This window comes from Pipra filicauda, unplaced genomic scaffold (assembly GCF_003945595.2).
Source record: "Pipra filicauda isolate LSUMZ 115617 unplaced genomic scaffold, ASM394559v2 scaffold7_size6619720_pilon, whole genome shotgun sequence".
NCBI classification, from domain to species: Eukaryota; Metazoa; Chordata; class Aves; order Passeriformes; family Pipridae; genus Pipra; species Pipra filicauda.
Genome location: NW_024104976.1, coordinates 5,119,379 through 5,143,443, shown reverse-complemented (window position 1 = coordinate 5,143,443; position 24,065 = coordinate 5,119,379). Strand labels below are relative to the sequence as shown.

At 36.8% G+C, this 24,065-nt stretch overlaps 1 protein-coding gene across 1 annotated transcript in view; it reads left to right on the top strand.

Annotated features, from left to right (window-relative positions):
- ADAM10 (ADAM metallopeptidase domain 10) overlaps positions 1-24,065 on the top strand; it is a 44,628-nt gene that overhangs the window by 16,665 nt on the left and 3,898 nt on the right. The window contains exons 3-13 of the mRNA XM_027736961.2: positions 3,815-3,933; positions 5,878-6,036; positions 13,189-13,292; positions 14,697-14,846; positions 16,027-16,119; positions 16,738-16,921; positions 19,055-19,218; positions 20,867-21,050; positions 21,963-22,113; positions 22,414-22,597; positions 23,705-23,813. Of these exons, the coding sequence (XP_027592762.1) occupies positions 3,815-3,933; positions 5,878-6,036; positions 13,189-13,292; positions 14,697-14,846; positions 16,027-16,119; positions 16,738-16,921; positions 19,055-19,218; positions 20,867-21,050; positions 21,963-22,113; positions 22,414-22,597; positions 23,705-23,813 (1,601 nt within the window). The remainder of the gene's footprint in view (positions 1-3,814; positions 3,934-5,877; positions 6,037-13,188; positions 13,293-14,696; positions 14,847-16,026; positions 16,120-16,737; positions 16,922-19,054; positions 19,219-20,866; positions 21,051-21,962; positions 22,114-22,413; positions 22,598-23,704; positions 23,814-24,065) is intronic.

The following is a 24,065-nucleotide window of genomic DNA, read 5'->3' as shown; positions in this document are numbered from 1 at the left end:
ATATAGACAAATTTGTCTAACTTCTCTGGAGTCTCCTGTCCTTGGAAGAATTCATGAAGTTACTGGATTTAAGCCAGGAAAGAAAGCTGAGGTGCACTCTTGCATCATTTTGAAAAGGATTGGGACTAGCTTATGTTCCTTACGAAAAAGAGGAAGAAATACTAACTTTGAACAAGTTTAGAGTGAATGTTAGGAAGAACTCTATATTGGGTGAGAAGCTGAAATGGATTTTGTAGGGTCTTTGGAAGTTTCTTACTGAGAAATTAGGGTGTTAAACTGGATTTTTTAGGGGTTCCTGCCAAGTATCCATTTGTTTGAATCAATTATTACAGTTTGGAGTCTCCCCACCTATAAAGTGGCATCTTTTCAGTGCAATTTATTTCATTGGCACTTCTCAGTAGTACATTAAGATGTCTCTACATAGTCACAAAAGTGGAATTTATGTTTAAAGTTTGGTCATTTGTTAAAGTTGTTAATTATTTGAAGTAGAGATGAATAGATGCTTGTTTCCTCCTCCACCTCCCACTCTCTTCCCCCCCTGCAGCCCCAAGTCGTCTCTGTTTCCCACTCCCTCTTTTGGTGGGGGAGAACTAAAGGAGTATTTGTCAATTTTTCATTATTAAGAAGGTGAACAGTCCAGACAGATAATCTTCTTCCTATCAAGTATGTTTGAATGACTGAGAAAAGACCTGTCTAAAAATAGCTGTAAGATGATCAAGTTATCTAATAGTTTGACTAAGTTAAGAAATCAAATAGAGAATTGTTAGTGTGAAGCACAGCTGAGTTGTTTTGTATTTGAAACAGTTTTCTAAGTAGTTCTCTAATCCTGAAAATAGAGCCAATTTTATTAGTAAGTAGATAATTAGCAACATGGGTTAGAATTTGTAGTGTTTATGTACCAATGTGGAAAGTATGAAGAGGGTGAAAATTAAAGAAGAAAAAAATGGAGACTTCCTAATCTTTAAACTAGTGAAACTTTTAATTTGATACACAAAACTTCTAACATTTTGAAGTGACAGGGTAATTTTGATGGAAGGGTATCCCACAGAGAACAAAGAACCATTCCCAACTTCAGTAGGCTCCACTGAGCTTCCCTTGCTCCCCCAGAGCAGGTCCTGCAGTGTTGGCCACGTAGGCAAAGCTCAAGACTGACCCCAGAGCGTGGTTAGAGGAGTCACTGGTGGCAGCCCAGCAGCACCATGTGCTGAATCTCATCTGTCAGGATGAGGACAGAGATGACTTGGAAATTCAGGATACACTGGATGGCTTCTCAGTTGAGACCTAGAGCTCGCTCATCTCTGTGCTTGGTGTTATATTAAGCTAAACTTGGTCTATCCCTAGCTTTGAGTCTGAGTCCTGTTTTTTTCCCCCACCCTGCTGGCACAGGCAGGAGTAAGTACATGAGAAGTCCTGCATTCTCTTACACAGTGCACTTCAAAGCCATAGAAAATTGCTGATGCAGTTGAGTGTTAGAAACAACTGCTCCTCTGTTTTATTTAAAACTAACATGAATACAACCAGAAAAATCTAATTTTGAAGAAATGTTTTTTGCACTTCTGAAAGAAAAGTGCTATATAGACTGAGGGTTTTTTTCAGAATACTTCCTTTCTTTCATGAGAAAAAAAGTAGTTTTAGCCATAAGAGGTGCTCTTGCTGGGATTAGTAGATGTTTCAGTTCATCACAGAGGCAGAATTACAGACTTCTTAGGGTAAGAAGTCTTCCATCAAATAGTATAGACGGGAGGAGAGATTCTAGAGGGTCTGAGACCTCTTGCCATTTCACCTGAGTTCAGATGCAGTTAGAGTCTGATCCATCCTGGAGTAACTCTGGAGAACTCAGTCACAGGGAAACATCAAACTAAAATGGAGTTCAAATCTGTGTAACACCCTGACCTGAGCAGTGTATTACATCCAAAGTGAGTACAACTTTTGGCAGTACTTGAATGAAGTTCTTCAGATTTCATATCAGTGCTGGTCTTAATTCTTTCTACCTGTTCATTTTTAACTTCTGCCCCATGAGAGCCACGTAAAGTGGCTTCAAGTCTCCACACCCCACACCACCCCACTCTCGAGCTAAGTGCTGTGCAGTCTTGTAGCATTGTGTCCTAGGGTGTTTCTCTAGGTTACTTGTTCATGTTTTCTCCTCTCCCTCATGAACCTCTATGTTACCAAAGGCTGTTGTGGCAGAGGTAGTCAGAAGGCAACTTAAAGAAGAGGAATTCTTATTTCTTGTGTCTCATTGACTCCAGTATCAGGTGCATCTGTAGTGAACTGTTTCTTCCTTTGTAACAGGAAAATACATCTATACTGAAACTGTGATAGGAGCGCTGCTTGGCTTGGCACAAAGCCCAAGTGCCAGGGAATTGCTGAGGTTTAACCTTCCCCATCCACCAGCCACATCTCAGGATTTCATAACCTTGTAGCAGATACCTCTAACACACATTACCAGAGGAGAGTACTTGCTTTGGAGCTTTACTGGCACTGCAGCAGCAATAATAAATATGGTTTGATTGTGAAATGCTGTTTGTGTTACAGAACAGTCAACATGAGTCACTACAGCCCCTCCCAGAATCGGAGTGTAGTCATGGCTTTTTTTTTTGATCTTGAAGTTTGCATTGTAATGTACAGTTGTTTCAAAATACTTATAACTGCGGTGTCATATTTAGCATACAAGTGAAGACTGAACCTATATTTTGTGTATGCTTCAGCTAATTGCTAAAAAGTAATTAGATTTAATCAACTTTACACTGTGGTGCTTATTTGTCTGGGCTATTTTGCTGTTAGCACAGATGGATACTAGCTTTCAGTGTGAAGGTCAGCTCTACAATTGGTATACTGCTGGTGTTTTTTAGAAGAAGACTGACACAGATGTAGTCAACTTATCAGAGTTACTTTTTGCGTCACAAATTGGTGACACAGCTATAATACTCCTTCAGTTTTGTGATTGTGCAGAAAGAGAAAAATATAGGAAGAAAATCAACACTAAAATTGGAATGGGCTAAAGCTTCAACAACTTCACTGATCTGTATTTGCACAATATGTTTATACAAAATTCAAGAGAATACCAAATGAAATTCTGAAGCAAGCTAACAGTTGTCAAGGTATGAACTCGTATAATGTCAGGCATTTTAAAACACTTCAGTTATGTTGCTTGACCTCAATGAATGAAACTTCTGTTTTCATACAAACAAAATGTATTATGTTTCATATAAAGATCAGCAGTAGGATTTGCATCAAAGAATGTAGTGCTGTGATTTGAACAAGATCATTCAATGAGTAGAGCTGTTTACATAGTTGTGCATGCAACTCTACCATTTTGGGTATTTTTTATTAGATGCTGTTGCCCATCTTATTTTTTTGAGTTTCAGTTGGAACACTAATTAGCTCACCTACAGTTCATTTACATTACTTAAATGTCAGCAGTGGAAGCAAAATAAGTGATACTTGTTCTCATCTCTTCTGCTTCAAAGTGCTGTGAAGTAAAATAGTTGCTTTTTTCCTGAAGCTACATGTGTGTCTTCTGAAGGAATGGGAACAGGCATATAGTCCATGTCAGCATTTTAGATGTATGTGTTTAACCCAGTTTTCTGGCTTAAATCTTGTAAATTTAGCTGCCTGTATCAAAAGCATCTAAATAATCTTGCTTAAGAAAATCCTTCCAGTCTAAATCTTGTGCAGTATAAACATTTTCTACAGATAAATTTTACAGAGTCTGCAAATTGTTTGCACAGAAGTGTTGGTTAGAAGTGCTTTGTTTAGTGCTTTTGTAATTGAAGCTCAAAGCCAATTTACCATCTTGTTTTATTCACTTTAGACAATTCAACCTTCGAATGAAGAGAGATACATCTCTTTTCAGTGATGACTTTAAAGTAGAAATATCCAACCAAGTGATTGATTACGATACCTCCCATATTTACACTGGACACATTTATGGTAAGTGGTACAACACTTTAAAATGGATGAAAGTGCAGTAATTTTAAACAGGAGTTTTTTAATAATACATGCAGGAAATGAGTATCTGTATGATTAGATTATTGTTAAACTTTATTAATGCATCTAGTGCATTTGAACTCCTGCTTTTATCCTCATGTGAGAGTTCACACCTAACAAGTGAGTATTTTATCTAATGATTTTTATATCCGTAAAACTTGAAGTTTAACTCTGCTTAGGAACATGCTCTTCATAGATGTCTGATGCATCCAAAAAAAAGAGGAAAAAGCTGTATGCATTAAAGAAAAAAAATCAGGTGCATTCTTAGTTTAAAGGAATAGAAGGAATATAGAGCTACGATCATTAAGGGTAATATACCTGATTTCAGTAAATACCAAAGATAAAATTGGTTAAAAAGGAAGAATTAAGGAATTAAAAGCAGATGAAGAGATGGATTAAGACTTACTCTGGTCTTCTGTCTGTTTGGTTTTGCTGAAGATCTTTCTTAGTGATGTCCTGCAGTTTTGAAGTGATTGTTTTAAACTGTGAAAAGTTGTATACACACTTAGGGCTTCATATGCATCTAGCAGACCAATCCAGGCGTTCTGAGTAGGTCACAGGGCTTTTAGGGTGTGTGGGGACTTTTGTTGCTTTTTTTTCTTATTTTGTGAAAGTATTTCAGGAAAGCTTTTGGGTACTTTCCTTATTTTTAATGGATCAGATCAAAGGATCCATGTGAACCTACTCCCTGGGCTTACTCTACATTTTCTTTTAATCCTCTTTATTATCTTATTCAGCCTAACTTGGTACTTGTAATAAAGTTAGAGTTCAGTAAATAACCTGTTTTGCACTTGATTCTTGATTTCCATTCAGATCAAGAGATTTCTTTCCAAGTACTCTGAAATTTCCAAAGATCTGTGGCTTATAAGTTCATTATATTAATGTACATTCTAATAGAACATAGTTTGAAGCAAATCTGTGATCACTTACAGATCACTCACAAATATCCAAAAATGAATGTTCTGCAAAGCCTACTTTTACTTTTTGGTGTTCTCCCAAGAGTTGTTTGGCATATCTTCAAGATATTTTTCCAAATTTCAGTATGGTGTATAAGCTTTATATAGTTCTTGGTAATTGTTAATTAGGAATTAGTACTGGTTAATGATGAGTAAAGTTCTGATAATTTGATAGTGTGATTCTGAACTTTCTTTAATGGAGGAATATGTAAACAGTCTTTGAGTAATTTTTCATCCTTTGTATGGAAAAGGCTTGTTGAGATGCTGCATGTTGTAGCTGTCAGTGATTAAACTTTGACAGTTGCACTTTTCCAGATTATGACTGTTTCAAATACAGATTCACTCTGTGCCACATTTAAACCTAGCTACAGTTTTAAGAGGCTTATGCTTGCAGAGAAAAATGGATGTCTTGAATATAGGTACATCTTTCTTTGAAAGCTTTCAAAGTTCAGTGTGTGCTCTGATTCTATGATTATTTTTTTTAATTTATAATTGTATGAAGGGATGTCTAAGGACAGGATTTGGCTGCAGGATTACATGCTGTATATGTAACAGCTTTAAAATATATAATTGAATTCTTCATTATATGCTTTTTAAACATGTCATTTATGCACCTGATCAGGAAGGCGTTGAGCTTAGTGACTATGATTTTACTATATGTGTGTGTCTTACTGCTGAATAATCTCAGTCTTAAAAAATCAGACACAAACTTTCTGCCAGAATGTCTTTCTGCTGTTATCCAGAATCTTATTACCCTGGAATTCATGCAGGTTTTTAGCAGTTGGGAACTGGTACAGGATCAGGATAATTGTGCATGTATCATGTGTTAGCACTCTGCTGAACACCCTGGGTAGTGTGATGCTTGAAGTTTGCACAGGACTGAAAGCTTTTAAAAGTATAATAAAAACTAATGCACTTTGTCCCTTAACAGGTGAGCAGGGAAGTTTTACTCATGGGTCTGTTATTGATGGAAAATTTGAAGGATTCATCCAAACTCACAGTGGGACCTTTTATATTGAGCCAGCAGAGAGATACATAAAGGACAGAAACCTCCCGTTCCACTCTGTCATTTATCATGAAGATGATATCAGTGAGTACTTCCATTTTGTGCTACACATGAAATATTTTTTTTTTGTTAAATGTCAAAACCCATAAGCCATTTTTAAGCATCAAATGAGACTTTTTCTTGTGTATGACACTGTGAATTGTGCTGTCCTGAAGTGATTCATGTGCAATTATGGTGAGAGAGATTTCTGGCAAACCGAAGTGAGTCTTCTTTATTCTGCCATTTTAAGAAGTCCTGAGCAGTCAGGGTTAAATGTGTAAGCAGTACATTTTGTACCCAGTGGGTACATGTTTCTTTTGAAAAATGCATTTTTAAAATGATCTATACTGATTGTTCTTCCCTGTAGTCTGAAAAATAAAAGATAATAAAGGTTCAAGCCACTGAATAATTACCTGTGTCTTGTGAAGGTGGCACTTGTGTGAAATAAAAGCTTCCCCCACATGCATTGGTCACATGTCTTCAGAGAGCTCGTTAGCAGAGGTGGTGGCACCCAGTATGTCCCATTTTACACAGCAGCTGATGGAAGTGCCCAGAAGATAGTACTTAAATTTGACAAGTATAGCCCTAGAAATCTAGCTTTAGTTGTAAATGCCCAGAAGGATGAAAAAGTACCATGAAATGCTCCTACATCTTCAGAACTGCTGCATCAGAGTTCTGCACTCCACCTGCCTGTTTGTGTATGATCAGTCTCCAGGTATAATACAAATCAGTTTTATTTGTTTTTTAAGTAACTTCATGCTGAACCTAAAAATACTGCAATAAAGTTGTGGATTCCAAGTTTGAATCCTTCCAAGTAGGTGTTGGCAGAAAGTCAGTTTAAGGTGATCTTTAGGTTATTGAAGCTAACAAACTGTCTTGCAAGCTAACTTTATGTATGACTTCAATCTTGCTTAAAAATCAATTTAAACCACAACTTTGTTTAAAAATGTGTCCGGTTGGACCATTGCACAAACTCTAGAAGGTTTGAGTTTGAAATCTCATTTGGAATTGGATGAGGAGACTTGTGTTAGATCATTAGAAGTCACTTGAACAATTCTGATGATGATATATGTGTAAATCATTTTCAAAGTACGTCATAATGAGACTGCATTGAGAAAAGAAATGTCAAAGAGTAGGAAGCTGGATGAGGAAAATTTCTGATTGTGATTTGACTTTATGTATTATAATTTTCTCTGTGCTGTAAGCCAGTGAGAAGCACAGGGTTATTGCATATTGCTCTCCTTGATTGCTTCTCTTGTATAAATGCAGTGAAGAGAAATGATCTTTCTCTGCTAAAAATTTAGCAAATTTGGGTGGATTTTTTTGTATTTCACATTCAGTGGCAGTACGTGTGCTGTCTTTGAGTATGTTAAAATTGCTGTGAGTCCTTCCTGTTGTCTCATTCTGTAAACATGATTTCTAACCCCAAATCAAATAGAATTTCCATCATTTTAAAGAGCTTGTGAACGAGTGCACTTACTGAGTTTTGTGTACATTGTGGGCTGTACTTGTTTTCTAACTGACTCAGTGTATGTTTTCCTTGTGCTTACAAGACCCATACTTGAGAATAAACTTTACAGGGTAGCATTCCATACTTTTGATTCTCAAAGAGAAGCTGCAGCACGTGCTGCACAGCCTTGCTGGTGAAAATCAGTTCAGACAGTGAGGAGGCAGCTTGCCTTGCTGGGTGCAGTTGGATATTACAGGGGTTGCTGCTGTAGCAGGAGAGTAGTGAGGAAAAGTAATTAAAAAAATTACAAGAACCTATTGTGGAACCATAAGGCACATTTTTCCTAACGTTTCTGTGAATGATTTGTACGTACTTGTAAGTTTTTTATGTCTTATAGGTCTCACTGAACAGTTCAGTTCACTGCTTGATAGTGGGAATGATGGACTACCACTTACATAGGACTTTGTGCAAATAAATCACCATCAGCTTTATAAAGGGTTTTATTAACCCTGTTGTTGAAAAGAGGGGGAGGAGGAAAGTAAGAGACATAAGGCAGTGAAGTGATGTGCCCAGCTTTCAAAGGGTGAGACAAGCAAGAAGATTGTCTCATGTCCCAGTTCCTTGTGCTGTAAATAGTGAGTGACTAAAAATACTCTTCACTGTTATCAACTACTGACAGAAATAGAACTGTACCTTAAAGAAGCGGATAAATTGATTTTATGAATGTTACTGTTGCTGTTTTGTAGAAGTGATCTCTGTCAGAGGAGTAAATGGATCACTTGGGAACTGGAGAAAGCGAATGATGAAACTGGTTCTTAGTAATGTCTTAGTAAAGTGAACGGGAGCAGGATATGTTGGGGTGTTTTTAATTATTCAGGTGCTGGTGCTTTGGCCTTCACCGTTTTTCCTCCTGAATCTAATGCATCGAAACCATCAGTTAGAAACAAAATCAGATTATCAGAGGGGATTGTCTAAATCTATCCCACATAAAAGCAAGAGTACAGCGTGGCTTCCAAGTCACCAAGTGAGTGAGCACTGCTACTTGCTCAGCGTGGTTGAAAATAGCCCCTTCTGGAGAGAAGTCTAAGCAGCACTATTTAAAAACACTCCACTCCTGTGGGTTGCTGCCAGGGCAGTCTGATGTGCCTGTGTTCTGATTGTATGGGTTCACTTTTTTCCATGGTATCTAGATGCCTCCAGGATTTCTGTGGTCTGAAATATCTCAAGTGTACAACTACTTCTGTCTCTCTCTGAACAGTGCTTTTGAAGCTGAATTATTTTTGCCTTTCATGAGAGCTATTTTTGCATTGGACTGCAGCTCCAGAAAAACTCCCAACAACTCAAAAAAGCGAAGCTTTATAGCAGCTTTAAAAATCAAAGCAAGCGTGCTAATTTGTTGTTTTTACTCTAATCTAAAGCTAACTCTGGTGAAATAGAGTCAAACCACTGGTTTGTTACATAGGACAACAGCAATAAAGAAGTTCACATTTCTAACTAGGGAGAGACTGAGGTAAAAAGTCATCTTTGCTTTAATTTGGGTATTTTTTGGTCACCCATGTTTCAGCCTTTTGAAACAATATGCTTTTTAGTGCTTTTCAGAAATCACAATGCAACATATGATTAGCATCTCAATGAGTTCTTATTCAGTAGTTAAACAAAAGTTGTTTTGTAAATGGGGATTATATTGTCAACTTTATAAGGCAGCTTTTGTCTGTTACAGTGGATCTGGTGACCAGTTGAAGCCAGCCTTCTATTCACGACTTGAAACACAAGTTGAATGATTTTAGTTTCTAAACCACTCTTTGATCAAACTGTTTTATAATTTAGGGCTAGAAAGATGCAAATTGCTGTTTGCATTAAAACGTTCTAGAAACATTTCTTTAAGTTCATTTGAACTATATTTACTTTATTTAAATACTCTTTGCTTCAAGTGTACCCCTGAGTTCATGCTGTGAAATACAAAATCTGTGTTTCCTCGGATCAACAATACACAGGAAGATCCTGTTCAGACCTTCAGGAAAATTAACATGGAAGAGCCATATAATTGAGAACTGAAAGTGAAGTGTTTCTTAATTTTGCAAAGCCCTGTCTGCTGGATGTACAGACCATTGCAAACTGCGTTTTATTAATGAGAACTTGGTTTCTTTTTCATCACATTGTGGTTGTCAATTTAATAATGGTCTACTTGACAGTTTTCATGGGAGCAGAGTGTCACAGACTGCTTTGAATGAAATCTGTAATAAGGATTTTTTTTGTATCTACTTACATTAAAATTTTGTTCTGACACTCTTGCTTTTGCCAGTATTGGGCAAATCTGTGGCTGCTGAAGAATTGAGTTTTCATCATCTTTGATGAAAGTTTGATGGCATATCCTTGTCCCAGATGCCTGAATCCAGTAATCATTAAGTAGTTAATCTAAATGCTTAACAGATCGTACTTTTTACTGATAAGTAGAAGTAAAAAATTCACATGTTCAGGAATGTCTTAGTGGAAGGTAGTACATTTTCTTAAAAGGAAAAAAAATTTTATTTTGAGCATCTGGAGTTGTAAAAATCAATAATCATTTGCCATCTAATTAGAATAAGGCATCTTTGTCAGAAAGTATGAAATGACAAGATTTTGGGGGTGGTTTTTAGATTTGTTGTTATCTTCTACTTTTTACTCTTTTTTAACATTCTGTCAGGAGGTACAAAAACTGAAAGTGGACAATGCTGGAAAAGAAAAATAAAGTATTTGTTTTGCCTAATAGTTTTCTCTAGTTAGAAATTCAAATCTGTTATTAACACTTTCTGCTGTAGCTCTGTTGGAAAATAGTCTTCTTGTTTTTTCTCAACTCTGCATTCACTGTAAGCAACCATTTCATGGTGAAGGCATGTGTTTTCTCCTTCTCACTTCATGGGGTTGTGGTAGAGATAGGCTAAGAAGCTCCTGATCCCAAAGAACTGGCACATCTCAGAGCATTTAAAAGCTTCACAAGAACATGGATCAGTTCTGTCATGTGGGTCAAAACTGTCCGAGTCATCTGACAGCATGTAGTTCTTGCTTAGCTTCAGAAATTTAAAAATGGAACTGCTGCAGGGGATGTTGGAAACAGGAATTCTCAAAAGATGAAGAGGGAATGGTGCCTTCACAGTGTGGGGGTAATGCAGCATTTAGCAAAAGAAAACTTGGTGTGCAACTTTCCCTGTGAGTCAGACATGGTTCCAAAGTGAACTATCCCATTACCTGCCTCTTGTGTTTAGCAAGGTAGTTTTAAATGTGTCCACGTGGATTTTTCCAGCACATGCAAAACCTTGGCAATTGCTGTTGCAGACTGTTCAATGTTTTACAATTTTTACTGTCATACCTTTAAAGTGTTTCTTAGTAGATTATTACTTTTGAAGGGAGAAATATTTATTTGAATTGCAGGCAGTCAGCATTAAAAAGGTAGTTAAGGGATTTCCTAACCTCTTTGGGAAAAAGACAGAGAGAAAAGACAGATTATTTTGTGTAATGCACTGAGAGCATTTATTTCTAGTACTGTTCTGACAATTGTCATAATGCTACAGGGTGGGGTTCCTGCAGGAGTTCCTTTAAAGGTATGATGATTTTCTGTAGGTGAAATGTGCTAGTGGAAAGGCAGAATTGTCCATTGCTCCTGCCCCTGGATAACCTGCTCTTGTTGCAGAGATAAATAGTCAGGAGTGTGAAACTGGGGAGTAGGTAATGAGAATTTTCATTAGAATGAAAACAGTAGATTTTTTTTTTTTAATACTGTTGTGGGTGGAAAAAAGAGTGGTGGAGATGGAGAAGGGAAAGATCATATTTATAATCCGTTGCTTGTAACTCCAATCTGGTGATATTAAACAGGATCCCCAAAATTACAAAGTGACCTCAAGAGAGCATGGTGCTTTTTGTTTAATATTGGTTGTAGCCAAGTCAGTGTCCCACTACCTTGCTTGAGCAAATTGGTTGAGGTGACTTACAGTAAGAGCAATTTTTTCTCTTTTTCTCTCTTCACTCTCCTGGCACTGTGCTATGTCTAACTGTGCCTGGAGGAATGTGATGAGACAGCAGTTCAAAAATGGCATTTGTGTGGTGGGAAAAGTTGAAACTAATATGCAGAAAGTAATTAAATAAAATTACAAGGTAAGTTGTATATTGAAATAGTTTAGCAGCATCATACAATATGATTGCAGGGAGCAGGAATGAGAATCAAAGATAATTAAAGGCAGCTGTCAGATGACACCACATCAGAGTCCATACTCCAAGGGGGCATCTCCACAGAACCAGAGGAAGTCCAGGGTAAAATCACATTAAATGCTTATAAGGTGGACATCAGGTCCTTGGTGACAGGTCTTAGGCTTTATAAATCCATTCTTACGAGTCTTCTGTTTACTCTGTGAATCTGGATCTCCACTCTTTTTTAAAAGCAAACAAAAAACACCAAAGAAAAATAAAAAATGAACCTGCTAACAATTCCTGAAAACAAACCTCAGTAAAGTTTACACATTTCTGACAAAACCTCCACTCTGTTGAGATGATGCTAAAACTGTAGTTTACCCTACAGGAAAGGAATTATTAATTATTTAAATCTGTGGGTCCCATGATCTGTATTCCATTCGCTCTTACTTGGGCACCAGTTTATAATGGGATCCAACGTGCAAAGACTCTGAAGGGACAAGACCTCCTCAGTGTTTCTCATCTCCAGAGGAAGCTTCTGCAAGTACAGGTTGCTTACAAATCTCTAATAGATCCTAACCTAACCAAAACCTGACTCTGTGTGTCTGAAGGACATTCACTTGTGCAATAAGATCTTCACTGGCAAGTCTTGAAAAAATTGCCCTTGTTAAACAGGCATTTGTATGATATTCTCCCTCAGCTAGTTTGGATCTCCACCATGTTTAACTGATGTGTACCCACATAGTATGGCAGTTTTGTTTTTGAAATTTAAACAGTTGGCTGCAGGAAGGAGGAGTTGAAAGTGTTTCTTTTCAGTCTTTTTTAACTTTGCCAGTGAAATTTTCAAATCTACCCGTAATTTTGTAATGTGTAACTCTGAATTTCAAATCTGCACACGTGCATATGTACATGCACACACTGATCTCATCCTTAATTGCACTGTTTACGTTCCAGAATGGAAATCACGCATTTCACCTTGTCAAGAACATTGCTGGCAAACTCATAATTCCGAATTGTAGATTTGAGTTGAAAACCAAGGATCACTAGCATTTTAGTTCTTATGTGTTGGTGGTTAAGTGGCATAATGTAAAAAAATTGTCAACAATTCTGTGGAAGATGAATAAAATAGTAAAACCCTCTAAGAATGTTAACAAGGTTCTTTGTTTACTGAGTAAAATAAAAACCCCCTCTCTATCCAAGCAGTCTTTAGTATACTTGATCTCTGACGATTTTCCATTGTGATTTCATTTTTTGAAGGCTGCTGTTAGTTCAAACTCATGGGTACATGAGTGTAAGTGGTGGTTCTCATTCCTATGTTAAGACACTGCTCATCATATTTTCTTGTGTCTGTAAGAAAACAATGTTAAGAAGCAATTGGAATTTTGTTTTGTTTGTAAAAGTAAGAATGTATCTTAGTAGAAATGTTTAATGAAAAAAAGACAGCTGCATAAAGCTTGAATCTAAGAATGCTTCCCTCAATCCACATGTACAATAGTGGACACAAACTGAATAAGCTGCAGTGATACAGCCATATTTTGGACTTCTGCTTGGAATTTGAAAACTCAACCTGGCCTTCCTCTTTTTAGAATATCCACATAAATATGGACCACAAGGAGGTTGTGCAGATCATTCAGTATTTGAAAGAATGCAGAAGTACCAGATGACTGGTATAGAAGAACCAACAACAGAGGTACAATACAGGCTAATGGATTATGTTGATTAGTAGTTAGTGTCATAACTTCCTATTTCTTGTATGTTGTCTCTTTTACTTTTGGTCAGTCATCATCCTTCCACATTGTGAGATATTTAAATTATTGCTGGAGGTTTCTTATTAACATAATTTTTGTAAATTCTTTTTCTCATTGCTTCTGTAGCAAAGATGTGTCAGCTTATAGCCTTAATGAATCCTACGTGATCTCAAATTTTTCAACAGTTAGGATTTTTGGATGGCTGTGGAAATCAAGCTTAAGATGAGGAATATACTTTATTGCAGTTGAGAAAGAAGATTTTCAAGAGCCCTTGATCTCCAAGAAATATATTCGTTCTAAAGAGTAGTAACTTTTAGATTTTCAAGTTACGTTAATGTAACACACTTGGGATATCTGAGTGCTTTCAGTGGAAAATTAAGTGATATGAGTGGGAGGGTCTTATTAACAATATTCTGAGAGTGAAGGGGTTACAGCTACAGATTACCTGCTGTGAGAGGTAAGTGTCCTGTGTGTACCTGTTTAGAGTCCCGCAGTGGTTTTGCCTTCAGGTTTGCACCACGTGTCATGAAATATTTTTTTCCCAACAATTTCCAACAGTAAGTTACTGAGATTCTCTTAGAGTTAGTTATGTTTTGAGCTGTTCCAAGTTTTAGCATAATTTTGTGGTGTCAGTTAAATACATACCAACAAAACTATGTGATATGGATTGTTAAATAGCACCAGCAACTTAAAGTTTATTTAAGCTGTGACTCCAGATATTATCAATATTAATACACAATTCAGCACCGGTAACAATAACATGCTTTCACAAAAATTTACTTGTTAAACTTCATGGAGAGAGTGGGCCATCAAGCAGTTAGTGCTGTAAGGCCCTTGTGTTACCAGATACCACTCTTGACTAGCCAGCATCCCCTTAACTTCATGTTTAGTGTCCCATTTGTTCCAGGCTGAAGTGCTTAAACATTTCTGTTTGCTGAGGTAGCCAACTAAGGTAATTACAATCTGAAATAAGGTGCATTTTAAGTCCTACCAGTGCTGGTTTTTTTACTAATCTAACACAGTTTGTATATCTTAGAAAAGGATTAGGAAAAAGAAAAATTCCAAAGATCACACGAATGAAAAAAAAATCTGTTTAACGTTGACTGCCTTTTGTAATATAAAATGAAATGCACAGAAATGTTTTGCTAAGATTTCAGTGAAAATACTTGAAAACTTGAAAACGTACTTAATTCGAGATTCATGAAACTTTCCAAGTTCAAGGAAAAGAATGGAAGTCCCTTTGTATTAGCAGAGGATGTTTAGCAAAATCCATTGCTGTTTTTAGGTGATCTAGTGCAGCGTGTACATTTACAAAATTAATGTGTTCCTTTCCTGTGTATGTGTAGAAGCCTTTTGAAGAGCCTAAGAATGATGGGCCACAGCTTTTAAGGAAAAAACGTGCCACTCAGGCTGAAAAAAATACATGTCAGCTGTATATTCAGACTGATCATTTGTTCTACAAACATTATGGAACCAGGGAAGCTGTAATCTCACAGGTATTTCCAGTCCCTTTGGTTTAAATTATCTGCTTTTCCTTTGTTTAGTTCTGATGAATGTCATGTAACTTATTTGTGTGTATTTTTGCTTTTTTACTTTAGATGTCTTATTTCATTTATTAAAGTGATCTTGACATTATTGAAGCAGCTTTTTTATTTCACTAAAAAGACACTGTTTCTGTGACAAAAGTCCTGAGCACTTGTGCTTCCTTTGGTTTTTAGTGGCAGCTGTGGTGTTTAGCACCTCTGAGCAGCGCTTACAGCCTGACTATTCTCAATTCATACATAGAAAAATAATACTTCCTGAAGAGTTCTGTTCTGTTTGACAGCCTGCCAGACCTCTGTTTTAACACTTGCACAGCCTTCCCTTTGAAACTTTAGCTCAAACCACTGTAAGCTAATGGTGCTGAGATCTGTTCCTGCAGCATCTGGTGTAGTGAATGGTTAAAAAAGCGGTGGCAGCTAAGAACAGATGCTTTTCATTTGTCAGTACACTATTAACTGGAAAAAGGGTTGGTTTGATTTGGTGTTTTTGCTGATAATTTGCTGAAAATGTAGCTAGCATGTTAACATACTTCTTGAAGTCTGAAGTTTCACTGCCATTTGCAAATCTGACTTCTACTATTTATTCATTACACTGTACATACACAATTCAAGTAACATTTTTCAAAGCTCTGAAGTTGCCTTCAAAGTCAGGTTTTTAATGAGGTAGCATTTCTATGTGCTCTTAGAAAAGATAAATGATTAGTTTTTTCACATTTGTGTTTTACCAGAAATGAGAGAGTAATGCTGTAACAAGTAATTTTTTTTTTCTCCAAAAAAGAAATGCAGTGCTTTGAATACAATTTCAACAGTCTTGCCATAGCAATGAATGAAGGAGTATCACAAAGAGGTATCAGAATAGTTGATAGAATTGTGTTTGAAAAGTAAAAAGAGAAATGGCAAAATCCTTTGGTGTTGTCTGGCATGGTGGGAATGCAGGTACTGTAGTAGTAACTACTGGTTATGTAGTGACTTATTTCCATTATTTGCCATCAACATTTGATTAAAAAGGCCTGTTAGAGTTCCTACAGCACTGGACCTTATTGTAGAAGCCTAGGCCTTGCAGCTGTGGCTGTTCAAGATAAGCTACAGTGTAATGCATGGATCTTTGAACTGTGGATGTTTTTGGTTTTGACAGATATCCAGCCATGTGAAAGCCATTGACACCATTTACCAGTCCACAGATTTTTCAGGAATCCGTAACATCAGCTTCATGGTGAAACGGATAAGAGTAAGTTGTACTGGAAATCCTTTCAGCTTCCCTCATAATCCTTAGGGGCTGTATTTTTCAAATGTCCTGTTCCTGTTCACTTGTACTTATTTATTGTTTTGTAATAGTTCTTTAACACAAGTGTCTCTGTAGTAAAGCTGCCCTAAACCATTTATTTGGTTTTATTTTAGTGTTTGTTGTCAAAAGCCCACTGCTTCTTTATTAAGCTGTAGTCAGTTTTTTTCCTAGGAATCAATTTGCTTGTGTTTCAGCAGTGTTGTTGTGTGGTGAATGGACTGTATTGCTACTCCCCAAGAACGTTAGAACACATAATGGCTATCCAAGTTGAAAGTTCCTTGTAAAAAGTGATGATTTAAGAGGACAAACATAAACTTTTAGGTACTGATGGGGAAAAGAAGAAGAAGGAAATAAGAGAGTGGAGATTTCATACACAATTCTTCATTTATTGAAGAACTTTGTTTTCCAAATATTGGGGTGGTAATTTGTCCAGGCTTACAAATCTTAAGCAACATCTTAAACTGTGTAACACACCAAGGTGTTGACAGCAGTAATCCTCTTAGCTGGCACGTGCAAGTGAAAATGAATCATGTCTTACAGTTTGTTTCGATTTGCTTCTAGATTAACACAACCGTAGATGAGAAGGACTCTTCCAATCCCTTTAGATTTCCGAACATTGGTGTGGAAAAGTTTCTGGAGCTGAACTCGGAGCAGAATCATGATGATTATTGCTTGGCCTATGTGTTTACAGACCGTGATTTTGATGATGGAGTCCTTGGTCTGGCTTGGGTTGGAGCCCCTTCAGGTAATTATTTAGAAACCTTCAGTGCTATGAAATAAGGTATTATAGGTGGGTACTAGAAGAAAGATAGAAACCGTGTCCTTTAAATTGACAGCAAATACACAAAAATCTCCTGACCAACCTTTCCAATTTTGATTATGTTTATTTTATTTTTTTAAATCTATCATGTGTCACTTCAGCTGATATTTCTGTATTTCTGATGAGCAAGATGTGAACAGTGAAGGAAAACTATTTTTTTACGTAAAGGTGATATTACTTGGATTGCTTCTTATTTATAAGTATTAGTGATCAGTAAAGTGACAGATGAAACAAGTATTTCTGCTCTATATAAGCAGAGCTTAGAACTGTGCAGTTTGAGTTTTGTAGTAGAACTACACTGCAGAACCTTTAGGTTTTCTAGGTAGTACTGAAAACATTTTTTTTTTTTAAATCTTTGAGATCTTGTTCTAGGAGATAACAGAATAAATATTGTGTGACTCTTTTTGAACTGATTCTCATTAGTTTCAGTCTAGCTGTGTATTTTTGACCTAAAGTATGTCCCTTGATATAAAAAGATCAAATAATGGTCTTCCTGTGTGCAACATCTCAAGATATTTGTCCTCTGTGTATTGGTTTTATAAGGTATATTAGTTTTATAAATGATATATTTGAAAGTTGTTACACTTTAAATTCGAATAAATACAAATTCATTCATTATAGCTCATCACAGGTTCCAAATTGTAGAAGCTTTCACATAAATCAAAATCAGAAATTGAGAAGGAACAATCTTTCCTTGTTTCTTTCCTTAAGTGATTTATATATATAATAACATTAGACTAAAGAGAGCAAATTCTGTGGGATTTTGCAGGAGACTGGATACTTTCATGAGATCATTATCGAGAGCTTTAACAGAATTTGAGTAATTGTGGAAGAAACATGAAATCATTCATGAGATGTAGCTATACATTATAACCTCGCTTTGTTTACAGCTGTACTTTGCTCTTTGTAGAGTACTGGAGCTATATAGAAAACTGTTGTGGGATGACAGTCTCAGACTTTTATTTTAGAAGACTAAAAAGCTCCAATAATTATCATTAGGGTATTCAGAGAGGTAAGAGATCAGTGGACCCATGATTGAAGTAAGTATGTTAGAGGGACCTGTGTGGACTAACCTGAGTGACTGTGGAAGAACCATAGGAAATATAATGCACAGATGGCCTGTGGAAATGAGAAACTGGATCTGTGATGGCCAGTCTAATGTACAGACTGAGCAGGCACAGGATGAATTGGATTGTGCATTCCATAAGCACTGCTTCCATAACTAAATTTAATTGAGAAAAATTCAGTTGCTTTGAGGGAGATTTTCATCCTTAACACACACACTGACATAGGTCAAGTGGGATATGTCACTAAAATGAAACTTTATTTCAGAAGGGAAACCTTTTTTTAGACACCATTTTTAGACACCATTTACATTAGCAATAAAATAGCTGAATTTTAGAACACTGATAATGCTTCAGTACAAACCCAGGTTATGGGAAAATTTGGTGAAATTAAAGTAAAAATGATTAGACTTTTCCAAATAGTAAGTGCGATGCACTTGACTGTTGACCTTCTAAACATGGGTCTCATTAAGTGGCACATCAAAGGCATTTTCAGCTTTAGTTTGTTGTGAAAAAATGAGTCACTTTTTCTGACAATGATACGTAGATAATCTTATATATCTTTTTATAAATGCTCTTTCTGTGAGAGAGGATCTCCAGCAAACCTTCTGTGGATTTTTTTTTATTCAGTGAAATCCAAATGGGATGTGGATTGTGGCAAACCTGTATTGGCCGTTGCACCCTGCTAGTCTTGTACTACAGGTGTGATGAAATAAGGGCTTGTCCATGCAGTGAAAGCCTAAAATAGCTCTTAATAGCTATTCTAAACCAGCTAACTTCTTGTGTAAGTGTATCCAGTCAGTGTTGAGAGCATTAGTGTGAATAAATCTAATCTACTTTCAAGGTTGTGCTATTATTAATTATACAGCAGAACTGTTAGTCTGTAAACCTCCACTGAGGAGACAAACTGTTTGTTGCTCTGGCTGTCACTAGAAAAGTAACACAGTACTTCTTTCCTTAAATGCCTAACTGGTGTACATTTGTGTAAATGCAGGGAGCTCTGGAGGAATATGTGAGAAAAGCAAATTGTATTCTGATGGGAAGAAGAAGTCTCTGAACACTGGAATCATCACTGTCCAGAACTATGGCTCTCATGTCCCTCCCAAGGTTTCTCACATTACTTTTGCTCACGAGGTTGGGCATAACTTTGGTTCACCTGTGAGTATTACTGTTGATCTGTTAACTCCCTTTCAGCCATTTCAAAGGGCATGATTTACAAATGGAGTTTTTACTTATTATAAACAAGGAAAGTAGAATCCTGACTCCTGTGTGCATATGTGCACACAAATGTATACAAACACAAATGGATGGCCAAACTGTGCTCCTTTGTGAGTATTTGACAACACTGGTGCAACAGTGGATTTTGAGAAGTGTTTATTTATTTTAGTTCAATCCCTTACAAAGAGACTTTGTTATTACTCCCTATAAGCTTCCTTGTTTTTTGTGAAGACTAGGGTCATGCACATCTTCTAAATCTATTTCAGTTTATCCTGGAGAGGAGAAGAATCAATGCAAAATTGATTAAGATGATAATCTGTTCAACAAATGAAGATAGAACTGGCTTGCTTTTATGTTCAATTATTTCATACTTACAAGTTTAGCTAAGAAAATTGTAGAGAGAATTAAGATACCAAGGAGAATGTTTTAGAGTAGAATTGTTTCACCATCATTTAGGGATGTGATCTTTTTTTCTTTTTTGTGGCAAGATGAAAGCATGAGGCTTTTAGTTTTGCTGAAAATGAGAACAAAGTCTTCTGGTTTGGGGCTTTTTAAATTTATTTTTAAACTTAAAACTTTCTGCTCTTGGAAGTAAAATGAAATCCAGATATAACAGGAATTTACTGTTTTTCCAAAACAGTTACTCACATATGAATGCTTTCTTAACATGCCTTGAAAAATCCCTAGTACCACTGCTCTGATTAGGACAAGCCTTCCAAGTAGAATTGAAAATATGGGCACATGAAGCTGAAAAACCAATCCCACTGAGTGAAACATCTCGGATCAGCCTGAAAGATGGGTCCACTAATTATACTCTTTAAGTTGCATTTGATCCTGGCAAATACAGGAACACGTGTCTGGTTCTGCCATGTTACAATAAATTACACAGTTCTCACAACTATGTTGAAAACTTTAAAACCTAGGTAATTCTTTTGGAGATGTAGGTTGTATTTCTGGGAAGTTGAGTGCATCAGAACAGCATTGGGGTTCCTCTAGCACTGAACAACTCAGTGTGTCGGCAGTCTGCTGATGGTTGCTGATGGTTGGACAATCTGCCGACCTGGGATGCCTTTCATCCCTCTCACTGGGGGTTGTAGAGGTGCAGTCACAGCCAACAGAGACAGACTCCTGCTCTGTTTGGGAGTTCTCTTTGTACCTCCCTGAAAACAAACAAAAAGAATGGATTGCAGTTTCTCTTAACTCCTCCTGCCTTTATTCAACAGAATACTTATTACCCTCTTGAGATCATAAAGCCACTCTTTTTAGGAGATGGCACCTCTTCCAGAGTCACTGTTCGTTCTGGGACATGATGTTGGGGGTGTACATTGCCAAGAATGCAAATAAACCAAAACTTAAGAAATTAGACACTTGCTGCTGTTGTCTTGGGAAAAAAAAATAACAAAATAAACAGAACACAAAAGCAAACCTTGGTTTTATATGTATATACTTCTTATATTGCAAGAAATCTTAGAGTGTAAGATAGTGCTTTATTTTTGTTCTTTTTGTTCTCACTGTGTTAGCACCACCAAATCCAAGTTACTTTTGCACCTGTTGTGATAGAGATAGTTGTAAAATGTTTGTTTTGCAGCATGATTCTGGAATGGAGTGCACTCCAGGAGAGTCCAAGAACTTGGGACAGAAAGAGAATGGCAATTATATCATGTATGCAAGAGCTACATCTGGGGACAAACTTAACAACAACAAGTTCTCTATCTGTAGCATTCGAAATATCAGCCAAGTTCTTGAGAAAAAGAGAAATAATTGTTTTGTTGGTATGTATTTAATCACCCTGAAAGCAGAATGGTTGAGCTGTTACTATGATGCTTACTTATACATTTATTTTATTTATTTTTATTTTACTTTTTTACTAATCTTAATCATTAATTTTGGTTTCATTTACTGAAAGATTCTGTTAGTTAAGAATTAACTCTGAGATCTCAAGTACTGTGTCAAGTTCTGAGCTGCCCAGTACAGAAAAGGCATATACTGGAGTGAGTCCAGCAAAGGGCCACAGGGATTATTAAGGGGTTGGAGCATCTGACATATGAGGAGAGGCCAAGAGAGCCTGTTAAGTCTGGAGCAGAGAAGACTGGGGGAGGCTCTTCTTAATCTTTATAAATGCCTGGTGAGAGGGAGTAAACAGAACAGGGCCAGAGTGTTCTCAGTCATGCCCAGTGAAAGGACTAGAGGGGAAGGAGCACATATTAAACTTCAGGGAGTCCTGTTTAGACATAAAAAACCCCCAAGGTTTTGTAGGAATTTTTCTTTCTGGAGTCTGTGATGTGTGAGCTCCCACAAATTTTGAGAGATTGTGCAGTGAGTAGGTTTGGATTTTGGAGTAATAGTAGTTCCCCCCAGTGACATCAGCCTTTGCCTTAAGGTGCTCTGACTGTTAAAGGAGTGCAGGAAAGGACGTGGCTCCCTTGGAGACTCAGCAGAAAGCTCGTTCTTTGCACTCCCACTGTTACCAGCCAAAACCTTTCACTCAAAGCTTAAAGTTCTGTGAACTGTAGGAATGACTAAGCTGGGTGGCAGCAGTACTGCAAGTTGACTTGAGCCCTGGTCTAAAGTCCATCTTGACCAGGCGTTTTCAGTCATGATTGTCTGGGTGCTTGTTAACGTTTATAAGTCTGTTTGCATGTTCTTTGTAGTGCTTTGTACATAAATATACTGGCATTTTTCAGAGTCTGGGCAGCCCATCTGTGGTAATGGACTGGTTGAACAAGGAGAACAGTGTGATTGTGGATACAGTGACCAGTGTAAAGATGATTGCTGTTTTGATGCAAACCAAGCAGAAGATAAAAAATGCAAGTTAAAACCAGGCAAAATGTGCAGGTATTGTGCATGTGTGTTACAGTACACTTTAATTTTGACCATTCATTGGGAACTTTAACTGGTATTTCAGAATCTGAATCCGTTTACCTGCTTTTTTTCTAAAAGTAATGACTTTGTTTCAAATGCCTTATATACAACGAGTGAGAAGTCCCTAAGCGCAATTATGCCGTGAGAAAAATAATTTTCAATTTGCAGTTTGATTAGCACAAATCAGAAATATGTTGGGTGTTTGAGTGGGTTTCAGGGTTCTTTTGCAATTGTTCATGTTTTTTTCTTGACATGCACATTCCCTGTTTGCAGCCCCAGCCAAGGCCCCTGTTGCACTCCCCAGTGTCGTTTCAAAGACAGGACGGAAAAGTGTCGGAACGATTCTGACTGCGCAAAAGAAGGAATGTGTAATGGTTTCAGTGCTCTCTGTCCAGCATCTGACCCCAAAAAAAACTTCACAGAGTGCAACAGGAACACCCAAGTTTGCATAAATGGGGTATGGTTTTTACTGCTCGTGTTGTTTGTTGTGAATAGGTATGATTTCAGTGCTTGCTGGAGAACAGTGCGAGCTCAGTCTGTTTTTCAGTATAAATGTTTGATTTATTGGTTTCAAGCAAAATAACTGTGAAAGTACACCAAGTATTAAGACATAGGTAACTAGTACCAATGTAGCTGTACTATTTGAAAAGTTCCATTTAAAGTTTTTTGTAAAAATCAGGATTATGGAAGTGTTTTATTTTCTAGTTCCACCCTTTCATTTTTCTTCAGTCTTGGTCAGGTAATTTTGTTGCCTCAGAAAATTAGATATGCTGTCAATACAGCTTGAATTTGTTTTATTGAAAATACACAGTTGCTCCAGACACATACATGTAGCATAGATGTGCAAACATATAGAATTATTCTGAACTGCCTTTAGTTTCCTGGGTTAGAGAGGCCATGGCAGTTGCTATGAAATATTGATGGGAAGTCTCTTATTGAGTTAATCTTGTTTATTTGGAAGCAGAAACAAGCAAAAATCATCCTCTTAAAGAGCTGTAACTTGTGTTGCTGTAAGTCTGTTTTTTCCACAGTCCAGGTTTTTAATCAAATGCTGCTTGTAATATTTTTTCAACTAATGCATAGTCATTAAAGATAGAGGAATTGTCTTTATATAGTTACTGATTTTGAAACAAGATTATAAATACACTGAGCTTTTTATTTGAGTTTGGAGGATCCTCCCACAGGGAAATTAAATACACAGTCTTTTCTGCCATTAGTTTTTATTATTTTCTGGGAGAAAGTATTTGTGAAGACGTGTTTGGTTTATTTTTCCAACCACAGTTTTGAGTGGCCATGTTTCAGTGTGAATTGTAGTGCTTGTGAGTGTTTTGCAGGGTACTCTGTGGCCATAAAAAAAGATACTGTGTTAAAAAATAGGGTAAATCACTTTTTAATAAGTTATTAAATATGCCAAAACATTGAAACTGAAGCAATTGCTTTTATTGATAAGCATCTTTGGACCTACAGTAAGGCTTTCAGATATTAAAAATTAATACCTTTTCTAATGTCAATGTGCTTAAAAGTGATATTGATTTTGGTGTTCTTGTGCTTTTGTCTCCCACAGCAATGTGCTGGCTCTATCTGTGAGAAGCATGGCTTGGAGGAATGTACATGTGCTAGTTCAGATGGCAAGGATGACAGAGAACTGTGTCACGTCTGCTGCATGAGGAAAAGTAAGATTTGTCTGAACTGTAAACTCAAATAATGCACTGGGTGTCTGAGGAAGCTTCTCGTGGATTGAGTTTTTGTTAACTTGAGAGCACACTGATCTCGTTCATGCTTGGGTTTAGATAGAAATTGCATTGTATTTGGTAGGAAATAAACAATATATTTTGCATTTTTACAGATGAATAGAAAAGCATTTTGAACAAATGGTGGTTCATGCACCGATGTCTTAACACAATAATGGTTTGATTAATTTGTAT